Here is a 13,649-nt window from a genome sequence, read left to right on the forward strand (position 1 = left end):
GTATGTGCTCTTCCAACCATTTTATGTATTTTCATAAGAAAGTCGATGTATAATTTGATGCAAATTGACATAGCATGTTACACTAGAATATAGCTATATAACAATAAGCTAGATGAATAAACTCACTGTGATTTAACTATTACAGAAACAGATGTGACTTGCTATCTCATATATATATTATATCTAGAAAGCTAGAACAATTTACGTTTTTTTTTTTGTACTTACTCGCATGTATTTACATTGATATGATGCCCATTTTACTGATTATAGTTATTTTAAAATCACCAGAACTACACACATTTTATACTGGGGAAACAAGTTTCATCAGTAGTTAAAACTATTCAGTTTCGCGAAAGAGTTGTATTACCTCATTAGCTTCAGCTCCTCAAAATAATGAATAAATGAAGTGCAGTGGCGGGATTTTTTTTAACACCATGTGACAACAGAGCCACTCCCACCTGCCGGTAGAAACAGGTACTGCTGAACAGCTGACGATTTAATTACCTAACACAAACGCTGCGTTAAGTGGAATGTTCGTGATGTATGTGGTCATTTTTAGTACTTAGATAACAAAATAAATGTTATACAACATATTTTTATTTAAGTGCAATATATTCCAAGAGATCAGGGGCTTTTGACAATACATCAGGGGCTTAAGCCCCCAAAGCCCCCCCCTCGCAACGCCCCTGCTCCAAACCACATCTGGGGCAAGATGAATCTGACCCTGGATACATTTTTGCCAGCTTGCTCCTAGATAGGTGAAGCCTAAGAAGCACCTTAAACTAAAGAAGACCATGTCTAATACATACAGGGGATGAGTGTACCAGTTCTATGGCATATTGCCAGGCTGTATCTGATATTTCTAGTCCCAGTCCGTCTTCCCATTTTAGCTTTATACAATTTAGGCAAGGGGAGGCAGTTCTTTAGACCACTTCATATAACATGGACATCATACCCCTTTGATATGAGTCCATATTTACCAATTTATCTATCCAACATGCTTATGGTTGGTTCAGTGAAGGAGAGAAGTGTTTTTTTACGAAACTATGGACTTGAAAGTACCTAAAAAAATTGTCTCCAAAACAAGAGCTTCATCAAATACCTTGCACAACAGTGGTGTTAGCTTGGCAGTAAACTGATCAAGTAGCTGGCAAGTAAGCTGGCAAGTAGCTGATCAATTGTATTATTTAATTCATAATCTCTGTAAGCCGTTTTGACATTCTTTTATTTGCGCTAGCTTGATATTAAATAATCTGTGCTTTTATAAATACTTTCAGAGTATACCATAGGATGCTCAAACTTATCTCTGGGGATTCGTTTATCTCAAGGAAGAAATAAATTTGAGCATCAATAAATTTTACAAAATCGTCGTCTGCCAAGAGTCTTGAGTTAAACCGCCATGCATGTTGGAGGATTCCATTGCCTGAAAACATAGCTTTAGTGAGACTGGACAATGTTCCGAAATAACAATACTACCATACACTACTGCTGACATTATTGCCCCATTCACACGGGGCTTCAGCGTCAACGCTTGACAGAAAGCGTGTCTGAAGTTGGGGCTGACGTGATCGTCATAGCAGCTTTAGCCAATGAATTTACACAGCAATAGGCCACAGTCTGAGCTGGTGCATTTGCATACAGCGATCTGTTGGCTGATGCTTCCATCGCCGCTTGAAAAGTTGATCAAGTCCCAACTTTTGCAGCGAACAATGCTTCTGAAGCAGCGTCAACGAATCCACAATGCAGTTCGGCAACGCCTGACATCACCCATTCAAAGTGAACGGGAAGCGTTGACGCTGATGCCCCTTGTGAATGGGGCGTAAGGGACGTAACTGCTTGTCCAGGAGAAAATGGTCAATCCTGGAATAGGTTTGATGCACAGGTGAATAAAATTCAGGAGGTTCGCCTCCTAAAATTAAATTGTGTGTGTCAAGACTAGGCAAAATTGAAAATAAATCAATGAAAATGTGTACATTGTCCCAATTAGGAGCATACACATAGGCCAGGACCACAGACATGTTAAAAGTTTGGATTATTATGTTTCTGCCATTTTTATCCAGCACATTTGACTCAATGACAAACTTTACATTCTTATGTATGAGTACAGCAACGACCCTACTTTTGCTATTGAAGTTTGAATAATATATTTGTGTATAGCCTCCTCTATTAAGTTTAGAATAGTCTTTTTTCAACAGATGTGTCTCCTGTAAATATACAATATCGGATTTGAACTGTTTTTAACTGATTTTAATTGTTTCGTTTCACTGGGTGATTTAGCCTCTGCACATTCCAACTGGTAAAGTTTGTCTTTACTCCACCCATTTTATGGGCTGTTGAAAAAATTTATCAGAAGCATCCGAAGCACCCGAAAGGTATCTGTGGGTTTTGTATGTAGGGGTATATATAAATGTTGCTATAATAAAGGCCAAAGAAGAAAAAATGGCCATGAATATCAAATCACTTTTATTGTCACATCATCAGCAGCACGTGTGCTATAATGAGTGAAAAGCTTAGGTGCTGGCTCTAGACAGTACAAAATACAGACAGTGCAAATATAATGACAGTGCAAAATACAGATAGTACAAAATAATTTGGCAGCATTATAATTGTTGACAGCGATATGTATAATGAATATGTGTACCCATAGTTGTAGGCAGTATTGTTTTAGGTATGTATTGGTTCAAGTGCAGTGCATGCCACATATACATTGTGTGCAGTGAGGGGTATTAAGTGTTCATCAGCCTGATAGTCTGAGGGAAGAAGCTTTCCTTTAGTTGGCTGGTGCGTTACCGGATGCTGCAGAACCATTTGCCTAAGGGTAGCAGAGAGAAAAGTCTATGGCTTGGGTGGCTGGAGTCGCTTATAGTTCACTTGGCTTTTCTCATGCACCGCCTGGTGATGTCGTGATGGGAGGGAAGCTCACCTCCTACTACGCGTCCAGCAGTTCACACAATCCTATGTAGGCCTTTGCGATTGCTGCTGGTGCTATTTACATACCAGGTGGTGATACAGCCACACAGGATGCTCTCCACAGTGCAGGTGTAGAACGAGCGGAGGATGTGAGGACTTATTCCAAACCTCCTGAGACGCCTGAGGAAGAAGAGGCGTTGTTGTGCCTTCCTTAGCACTACGTCTGTGTGAACAGTCCATGTCAGATCCTCAGCGATGTGTACTCCAAGAAACTTGAAAGTGCTGACTCTCTCCACTGGTGTCCCGTTGATGGTGATGGGGGTGTGTTCTCTCTTCTCCCAGCTCCTTGGTCCGTGAAAACCCTCGCTAGCTGGTGTGCGCATGCTTTAAGTACACGTCCAGGGATGCCATCTGGGCCGTAGCTTTCCGGATGTTCCGGAAAGATCTTGTTACGTCTGCTACAGAAACAGAGTGTGCTGGCGGTTTTGGTATCGGCCGCGGGAGCGCACAGTGTGTGGGTGCTGTCCTGGGCTTTAAAGCAGGTGTAGAACAAGTTGAGCTCGTCCAGGAGAGATGCAGAAATGTTTACAGTGGCGGGTTTGTTACTTTTAAAGTTTATGATGTAATTAAGTCCCTGCCACATACTCCTCCCCTCTACCTTGTACCTCTGTATTGATGTTTTGCTGCTTTGATAGTTTACCTGAGGTTGTAGTTTGCTTGTTTTTGTTCCTCAGCATTTGTGGATTTATAGGCGGAGGTTCACACTGATAGGGCTGTTCGAACTTTGCCATCAATCCATGGTTTTGGGTTGGGGTAGATACGAACAGTTTTTGTTGGGACCATGTCTTCTATACACTTTCTGATGAAGCATGTAACGGTGTCTTGAGTAAACTTTAATGTCGTCATCAGAAGCTGCCCGGAACATCTCCCAGTCCACATGATCAAAACATTCTTGAAGTATGGAACTCGATTGGTCCGTCCAGCTTTGAAACGTCTTGAGGGTGGGTGGTTCCCGTTTCAGTTTCTGTCTGTAAGCAGGCAAGAGCAGAACAAAAGAGTCATCTGATTTGCTTAGCGGTGGGCGGGGGAGGGATTTGTTGGCTTCCCGGAACGGAGCATAGCAGTTGTCCAAATTTCGGTCACCACGCATGTTTGTGGTGATATGGTGATAGTATTTTGGAGTGATTTTCCTGAGATTGGCATTGTTAAAGTCCCCTGTAACAATAAACGCTGCCTCTGGGTGTGTGGTTTCCTGCTCGCTTATGCTCCCATTCAGTTCCCTTAGCCCCTTCTCTGTGTGTTGGCTTGAGGGTGGATGCAAACATCTGTATTTATAACAGCTGTGACCTCTCTTGGTGGCCAGTGTGGTTGGCACCGAAGCATAAGGTATTCCAGATCAGGAGAACAAAATGATCTAACTGGATGTATGTTTCTCTTATCTCACCATGACTTAATAAAGAAACAAACACCTCCTTCTTTGCTTTCCCCTGTCGGTTCTTTCATTCTATCCACAGTATCTTATCCATAGTATTCTATCCATAGTATTCCCTGTCTGCTAAACAAATGTTAGAAAAACATTTTGTTGTAATTATGAATATATACAAATAAAAATAGGCCATTGTTACGAACCCCTCGTTCGAGGTGCAACATAAAAGAGCTCAGACAACAAAAAAATTATATATGCAACTTATTTATTATATACAACTAATAAAACAACAAATCAAGAAACAAACAAATGTCTAGGGGAACATGATGAAAATAACAAACTTTAACTACACATATAAATAATGTCAAACAAAACCATAAGGTTGCCAAAATAAAGAGATGGTCTTGATGCAAGGACGGCCAGTAGCCAAACTATCCTACAGAAGCTAGCTCACTCTCGCATTTATATGCTTTGAACCAATTGGGGAGCAACCATGGCACCTAATCAGGATCTGCCACATCCAAACTGGAAAACCGTTGTCGTCACACCATTTACACCTTTCAAATCTGTGTCTTATCAATGTGACCAAAATTACTTTTATGATCAATTATGTAAGAAACTCTGAAAACTAGACTGACAGCGTTTCAATTTACAATGACTTCTATGTTAGGCGACTATGACACAATTTACATTGTAAAAGCAGTAGATAAATAAAGATGAATTTAATCTGCTTAAATGTGTACATATTAATGACTGAACAAAATATGATCTGATTTTATTTTACATTTAACATGCATCAAAATAAGTGTGTGTAGCCAATGTTTCCAGTGTCTTTTTACTTTTCAGCTTTTGATGAGAGATTTTTAGACTTGATGAAAACTAATCTTTTATTTATTTATTCCAGACCTAATTGAAGAGAATGAGAGTAAAGAGGAGGAACATCATGTCAAAATTGAGGAAAAAACTCATTTACAGACTGATGGTATTTTGAAAAGGAGAGACAAGAATTGTTTCATCTGCACTCAGTGTGGAAAGATTTTGGCAAGCAAAAGCAAACTTAAGATTCACATGATAATCCACACTGGAGGGAAACCATTTACATGCACTCAGTGTAGGAAGAGTTTCAACCGCTCATCACACCTTGATCAACACATAAGGATCCACACTGGAGAGAAACCATTCATGTGCACTCAGTGTGGGAAGAGTTTCCGCCAATCATCATCATTTAATAAACACATGAGGATCCACACTGGAGAGAAACCATTCACATGCACTCAGTGTGGAATAAGTTTTAACTGCTCGTCATACCTTAAACAACACATGAGGATCCACACTGGAGAGAAACCATTTACTTGCACTCAGTGTGGGAGGAGTTTCAACCGCTTATCACACCTTAATCACCACATGAGGATCCACACTGGAGAGAAACCATTTACTTGCACTCAGTGTTGGAAGAGTTTCAACCGCTCATCACACCTTGATCAACACATAAGGATCCACACTGGAGAAAAACCAATAACGTGCACTCAGTGTGGGAAGAGTTTTCGCCAATCATCATCCCTTTATAAACACATGAGGATCCACACTGGAGAGAAACCATTCACATGCACTCAGTGTGGGAAGAGTTTCAGCCAATCATCAAGCTTTAATCTACACATGAGGATCCACACTGGAGTGAAACCATTTACGTGCACTCAGTGTGGGAAGAGTTTCCGCCAAGCATCATCACTTAATAAACACATGAGGACCCACACTGGAGAGAAACCATTTACTTGCACTCAGTGTGGGAAGAGTTTCAACCGCTCATCAACCCTTAATCAACACATAAGGATCCACACTGGAGAGAAACCAATAACGTGCACTCAGTGTGGGAAGAGTTTTCGCCAAGCATCATCACTTAATAAACACATGAGGATCCACACTGGAGAGAAACCATTCACATGCACTCAGTGTGGGAAGAGTTTCAGCCAATCATCAAACTTTAATCTACACATGAGGATCCACACTGGAGAGAAACCATTCACATGCACTCAGTGTGGGAAGAGTTTCATCCAATCATCAAACTTTAATCTACACATGAGGATCCACACTGGAGAGAAACCATTTACGTGCACTCAGTGTGGGAAGAGTTTCCGCCAAGCATCATCACTTAATAAACACATGAGGACCCACACTGGAGAGAAACCATTTACTTGCACTCAGTGTGGGAAGAGTTTCAACCGCTCATCACGCCTTGATCAACACATAAGGATCCACACTAGAGAGAAACCATTCACATGTACTGAGTGTGGGAGGAGTTTCAACCGCTCATCACACCTTAATCACCACATGAGGATCCACACTGGAGAGAAACCATTTACTTGCACTCAGTGTGGGAAGAGTTTCAACCGCTCATCAACCCTTAATCAACACATAAGGATCCACACTGGAGAGAAACCAATAACGTGCTCTCAGTGTGGGAAGAGTTTTCGCCAATCATCATCCCTTTATAAACACATGAGGATCCACACTGGAGAGAAACCATTCACATGCACTCAGTGTGGGAAGAGTTTCAGCCAATCATCAAACTTTAATCTACACATGAGGATCCACACTGGAGAGAAACCATTCACATGCACTCTGTGTGGGAAGAGTTTCAACAAATCATCACACCTTAATCGACACATGAGGATCCACACTGCAGAGAAACCATTCACGTGTACTCAGTGTGGGAAGAGTTTCAGTGAATCATCATCCCTTACTCTACACATGATGCGCCACACTGGGAAGAAACCATTCACTTGCACTTAATTCAATTCAATTCAGCTTTATTTGTATAGCGCTTTTACAATGTAGATTGTGTCAAAGCAGCTTCACATAAATGGTCATAATAAATTGGATCAGGGTAGTTCAGTGTGGTTTTAATCATTACTGAGAGTCCAAACACTGAAGAGCAAATCCATTGATGCATAGCTCTACCAATCCTGAACCATGCAAGCCAGTGGCGACAGCGGAGAGGGAAAAAAAACTTTACTGATAGGAGTGAAGAAAAAAAACCTTGAGAGAAACCAGACTCAGTTGGGCACGACCATTTTCATTTCTCCGCTGGCCAAAAGTCTTGTGCAGAGCTTCAGTCTCAGTAGTGGAGGCTGGAAGCTGGCCTCAGCGAAGACTCGTCTGTCCCTGGAGCATCGCTGGAATCAGTCTCATGTTCTCCACTCCCCACGACCATCAGCGCAGCAGCAGCTCAGGATACGGCCTGGTCCCGGATATGGAAACCTTGGGATCATCTCGTCGCTGGTCTTAGATCCAATCAGTGACTCCGCATAATCTGAGGACCTCGGGATGAGTATCCCCAGGTGGAAATGAAGAAAATAAAAAAAAGAATAATTAGCGTAGCTGCTGTTCATAGTGTATATAAGCAAGATGTAGAAACTTGTTTGGAAACCCGCTAAGTGATGCATTGAGTGTATGCTTTACTAAACAGATAGGTCTTTAATCTAGTTTTGAAATGAGAGAGTGTGTCTGAGCCTCAGACGTTATCAGGAAGGCTATTCCAGAGTGTAGGAGCCATGAAAGAGAAGGCTCGACCTCCTTTACTCGACTTTGCTATTCTAGGTACTACCAGAAGCCCTGAGTTTTGAGATCTTAAAGAGCGAGTTGGATTGTAGCGAGACAGAAGATAAACAGGAGCTAGATTATTTAGAGCTTTATAGGTGAGAATTACTATTTTAAATTTAATACAAAACTTAACAGGCAGCCAGTGTAAGGATGAAGGATTCGGATTTCTGCTTTCCAATCCGTCTCATCATGGACCACCGTTTATCCTTTTCATCATCCTGTTTCTCAGTATTTAACTGTGAATTGATTTGAACTAATGAATAAGTTAAAACTGCTTACTGCAAGAATGTTCTGTGTCCTTGTTTCTCTTTTTGCCTGTCTGTTTTAACTTTGTTTTCAGGAGACACACAAACCAGGTCATAGGTCATGGAGACCTCTCTCTCTCTCTCTCTATCTGTTCCTATGACTAGAGGTCCAATACAGAGGAGAAGAAGACACCTGTTTTATTGTCCTGATATATTGCCTATAATTTTATAGCCATTTTGATTGATCTGTTTTTGAGTATAATTAATAGTTATGTAATTCCTTTTTGTGTGGAGACAGACTGTGACTGTGTGTAGCCAAGATATTGCAGCAGACTGTTGATGGAAACAGTCTTGAACCAGCCTGATAACACAGCTGAACGTACAAGAAACATCCTTGAGTCTTTAACACAGATGGTCTTTTGTGTCTATTGTGTTCCTGGTTTAGCTTTTTACAGGTTGGAGATCAGCTCCTAATAACTTAGGGCGACCTCACCTCTAGGCATCAGGTCGCCATCCACATCTGGATACAAATACAAGGCTTTCTTTGACGCACACACTAAGGCCATCCATATCTGGAAGTAGATACTATGTTTCTTTGACGCATGTATTTGGAATTGTCTATTTCTGTTGTAACCAATGAGAACTGTTTACCTGGATCCCACCCTTTCTGGACTTGTGTAAAGAGTATAATTGTTCGATTGTTGAAACTGTAAGCAGAGCGGCCTAGGAACTCATTGCGAGTGTTGAAGCTGGCTTCTGCGAATGAAACTGCAAACTATCTTCAGTAAACTTAATTTATTTTTTTTTTAAATCTCTGACTCCGGCTCCTCTTCATCTACCAGACTGGTCATTCTTTGGGTTAAACTGTAAACTATCCCTACAGTTTTGGTGGAGGATGCGGGCACTTGTTTACTGGTAACACCATTGATCAATCAACAAAATGAAGGTAGGAAGATTAAAAAATTATAAGACTAGGGATTGTCTGTGAAGTAGTGGGTAGTAACGGAACGTTGTTGGTTCTCATTCAGACGTGAATGAATGTTGTTGGTTCTTATTCAGACGTGAATAAAAGGCACCAGTGGATTCACAGGATTTTGTGGTAGATTGCTGTGGAATCCCTTAGCGAGCTGGTGCATTTTGTGCTACACCTATAGCGATACTGATAAGTGTAACAGTAGATGAGAGGTGTACCTTCTCCTTCACCCGGAGTTAGAGTACTCATTTGATGGGTGTTTAGGAGGCTTTTGGGACATTCTCGGGCATAAAACCTGGACTGGTTTTCTATTTAGTAGTGGACTAAATTAACCCGAGATTGTAATTGAGTTCCACCACTGCTATCTAACTGCATCACAGACAAAAGGCATGCCATAAGAATAGTGTAGGTCAGATTATTAGGGTAAGAAATAATTGAATAAAAATAACAAAATAACATTATAATAGGGATCCATTAAATAGTAGTGGCCACAAAAGTCAGATAAGATACCTAGAAATATCAGGGTGAGGTTGATTGATCAATGATGCACCAGGAGCAATCCCGAGAAAATTATGACCCTAACTGGATTGGACCGGTCTGGACAGTTTGCACATCTTGGGATGGTTTGCAGATTCATCAAGCAGAAGCCAAGCGCTGTTGGTAAGAGTGCCCTCTCAATTTCTTGTTGCTTTTGGTGTTGAACTCAGATATAAAAAGAAATAGATGAGAGCAGAATGCAGTAAATGGCTCAGCTAAGCTCTCAGGTTTAAAAATGATTTTAGAACTGATTGTAAGAAGAAAAAAAGTATTCCTTTGGTATTTAATTGTCATTGAAAAGCTAAAATCTAAATATTGAGGGGCTAGTAGCAAGAACTAAGCACAGAAACTGACAGTAACATTATGGGAATAAAGAATAGCTTATGTTTTGTCTTAGAAGATACGATTCTGTGTGACTGCACTGCTATCTTGGTTTAGACCTCAACATGAGCTTGGTTTTGGCTGTAAAAGTAACAGAGACATGTCTGAATAAAAAAATAATAATGTGCCATGTAAGTCTGTGCAAACAAGCAGCTTTATGGTTGGATATATATTTTTTTAATAATATATATGTAACATAAATGGGGGTTTCAAATAATACTTTGATGGATGCAGTTAACCCCTGAAAGATCTAAAACTATTGTTGACTGTAACAGCATTACTTTGAAAATGCAAGTCAACTCTGTTTTATATGTTTTAGGACGGGCTTGAGTAAAAAGATATTACAACAAAATTATGTATTGAAGTTAATGTTATGTTTAATGTATGTTTAAATTCAGTAAACATGCATTTTCATTCTGGATTGCTCAAAACTCTCTTTCTCTCTCATTAGATGTCAGCTAAGAGCTGATATCTGCCTGTTCCATAACAATTGATAAGCACAGTGCTCAGTTGGAAATCACAAAACACAGATGCAAATGAAATGTTAGAATGAATACAGAGTTTCTACATTTTAATTTGTATGCACTCATGGAGGTATTAGTAATTAAAAATCAAATTTAACAAATAAGAGATTGCAAAATGCTTTTGTTTATTTTCCCAGTGATGGGTTGCAGCTGGAAGGGCACCAGCTGCATAAAAACGTGCTGGATAGGTTGGCAGTTCATTCCGCTGTGGCGACCCCGGATTAATAAAGGGACTAAGTGAACAGAGAAATGAGTGAATGAAAATGCTTTTGTTAAACGCACTTTGAAAAACACTAATATACCCCCTGAGCTATAGAGATAATTAATTTGAACAGTTGTTATTACTGTTTGGAAATTTCTTGTCTTGTCTTCAGTGGTTTATTACTGTTTGTAACTTTTGTCTTATCCTTAGTCTCCACCATCACATACAGGGCCTGATGGCTATACTGAGGTAGCAGACCATGACACTGAATGGATCAGGGTGATATCTAAACTCCCTGAATAATCTCAGCTTGATATTCAGTTGATTTAAGTGTTTGATTAACCTGTCTCAATGTTTAAATTCTAGTAGGTAGTCTCAATGGCTTTCATGGTTCTTGACTGCGCTTTCCCAAGTTTGCAGAAAATTCTAAATCAAGGAGGAAGCCTGCACAGGAGCTTGCAGTGTGAGTGGCAGTTGACCGATGGGCACGAAGGGGGGTTCCCTAAGACGGGTAAGATTTTCCCTAGGCCAAAGCGGAAAACAACCTAAGGCACTGCTGGGATTCAAACCCAGGATCTCCTGTTTACTAGACAGACGCTTTGACCAACTAAGCCACAGTGACAAATGATTGTGAAAGGGGCCAATTGTTTAATTCGAAAAAAGAAAAAAAAACAAACAACGGTAGCGCTGCATGTGTGAATGTCTGGACTTGAAATATTAAAGTCCAATTGGTTAGGCATTACCACACTATGCTATATAAAGCCATCGTCCAAAGCCCTCTTGAACGAGCAGCGTTCTTAAGGATTTGAGTTTTGTTAAGAAACCTACTGCTTAACATCCCGCTGCGTAACACTCGTTACTCTTAACAAAAAGCAACCCTGGCACCTGTAGATTAGGCACTGCTGGGATTTAAATCCAGGATCTCCTGTTTACTAGACAGGCGCTTTGACCAACTAAGCCACAGCGCCAACGCTGAAAAGGAGGCAAGACGTTTTTGCACACAGTGACTAAAAAAAGACAGCAAGTCTAAAAATGGCAAGCAATTAACTCTATTTGTCGCACTATTCTGTAAGGATCTAAAAAATCAGACCCTGAGAACTGTTATGAAATTTCATTAGACAAGAGAAGTGATGAAGAAACCAACTGTTCCACTGTTCTATTCAAATCACAGCTGACAATGAAAACACAGACTGGAGAAACAGAGCTACACTACAACAGAATCGAAGAATGCAGGAATGCATCCCTTACTTTCACCCCAAGCCTCCCTTCTTGACCTTTAAGCGACTTGCTGATCAGAGCACATTTCACATAAAATGTTCAAGGTTTTAACATGGTGTATCTTGCAGCGTTATATTCATGTTTGGTATCATTTTAAATGTCTCTGTGTGATTGGTAAAGTGGTCTTAATTTTACAGTAATAGTTCACTAGTATATGTTGATTTGGTTTTTGACTTCTATAAGATCTTGATAAGATGCTCTCCCTCCTCAGAGATGGTTAAGTCCTCAAATTCACCAGGCCAGGGTTTCTGTGACACTTTTATTGTCTTGAATTTATGGCTGTTTGTTTTGACTTGAGTATATAAGGTAAGATGTGCTTTAGGACGGGGGAGATCTTGTAAAAAGACACCCCATTGCAGCATCTCTGAGACTTATTGAGACTTATGCTGCAATGTATTTCTCTGGTCATGTATGCATCTCTAACTCTTTGATTTATCTTTGATTAATGGATGTTGTATTGTTACAGTCTCATCTCTGAATTGGCTTCCTGATGATTTATTATGTAATTGGCAGAATACAATTTTACCTGACAAATAAAATGTTAAGTTTTGATTAATTCTGGAGTTTTGCGATTTCATTGTATCCAGTAGATTATGAGGAGTCTTCATTACCTTTATAGTATGGCATAATTTAATTGATTAATAGGCGGATTTGATTATTGTTAGCCATAGCGTGCCGATAACATGTAGACCTTTTAATCATTCAACCACTGGAAGTAGCAAGTTGTATGGGCTTGGCTAAGGATCTGGTTTTTTAAGACTAGGTAAGAGTTAATGCGACCAGCTTATTCAAATATAGTTAATCCTGCATCCTCTGACTATTTTCAGAGTGTCGACATATTGTCCGTGAGAAGAAGCGCAAACCCGGGGCGTGGAACTCTGAGCGATGTTGGTCCCTAATGAACGTACAATTTAGAATATCGGACCTCAGAAAATATCAAAACTCTAAATTAAATCATAAATGATGAATGTGATCCGTTCTCACAATTAGAAATACAATCTAAATTTTAGGATCATTTAAATTGGAGTCAGATTGAATTCGGAGGTAAAAAACTAATAAAAATTAATTCTAATAAATAATTAAATTCTTTTCAGAAGCACTAGAAAAGGCTTACATACATTAAACCTTCAACCATGCTGTTAGTTTTGTCATTGGGCTAATAGATGGACTCCTACACTTTTCCTTCTCTGGTGGAGTCCGGACTGTGGCACATATTTGTATATGTATGATTCTGCAACTATTGTCGGTAAGATGACTTTCAGTTTTGCCATATGAAAGACAGAGCATATGAACGACAAGAATGGGATTCGATGGTCTCGGCCATCTCGTCATGTATGTACTCATTTTCCTGATGGGGGCTGGACTATGGCATTTCTGTATGTATTTGCTGCTATTTTTGGTAAAGATGACATTAAACTTTGCAACAACATCCTTCAAAACGATAAGAGGGTGCGAGTAAAACACCTTCCACGAAAGAACCGGCCTCTTTCAAACGCCAAAGCATTTGAAGGACAAGGATGAGATTCGATGGCCTCGGCCACCTCGTCATGTATGTACTCACTTTCATGATGGG

At 40.1% G+C, this 13,649-nt stretch overlaps 2 protein-coding genes and 2 non-coding genes across 4 annotated transcripts in view; 1 reads left to right on the top strand and 3 right to left on the bottom strand.

Annotated features, from left to right (window-relative positions):
• LOC137489786 (uncharacterized) overlaps nucleotides 1-12,632 on the top strand; it is a 284,916-nt gene extending 272,284 nt beyond the window's left edge. Inside the window, exon 3 of one of the 2 annotated variants that reach the window (XM_073948384.1) lies at nucleotides 5,241-12,632. In XM_073948384.1, the coding sequence (XP_073804485.1) occupies nucleotides 5,241-7,126 (1,886 nt within the window). In that variant the 3' untranslated portion in view covers nucleotides 7,127-12,632. The remainder of the gene's footprint in view (nucleotides 1-5,240) is intronic. The other variant, XM_068220067.2, reaches the window with a different exon arrangement.
• LOC137489914 (uncharacterized) overlaps nucleotides 1-13,649 on the bottom strand; it is a 171,963-nt gene that overhangs the window by 127,381 nt on the left and 30,933 nt on the right.
• Nucleotides 11,347-11,420, bottom strand: trnat-agu (transfer RNA threonine (anticodon AGU)). The gene has a single exon. It is a non-coding gene; the product is annotated as a tRNA-Thr (tRNA).
• Nucleotides 11,693-11,766, bottom strand: trnat-agu (transfer RNA threonine (anticodon AGU)). The gene has a single exon. It is a non-coding gene; the product is annotated as a tRNA-Thr (tRNA).

The sequence above is a fragment of the Danio rerio genome, chromosome 4 (assembly GCF_049306965.1).
Source record: "Danio rerio strain Tuebingen ecotype United States chromosome 4, GRCz12tu, whole genome shotgun sequence".
Taxonomy (NCBI): Eukaryota; Metazoa; Chordata; class Actinopteri; order Cypriniformes; family Danionidae; genus Danio; species Danio rerio.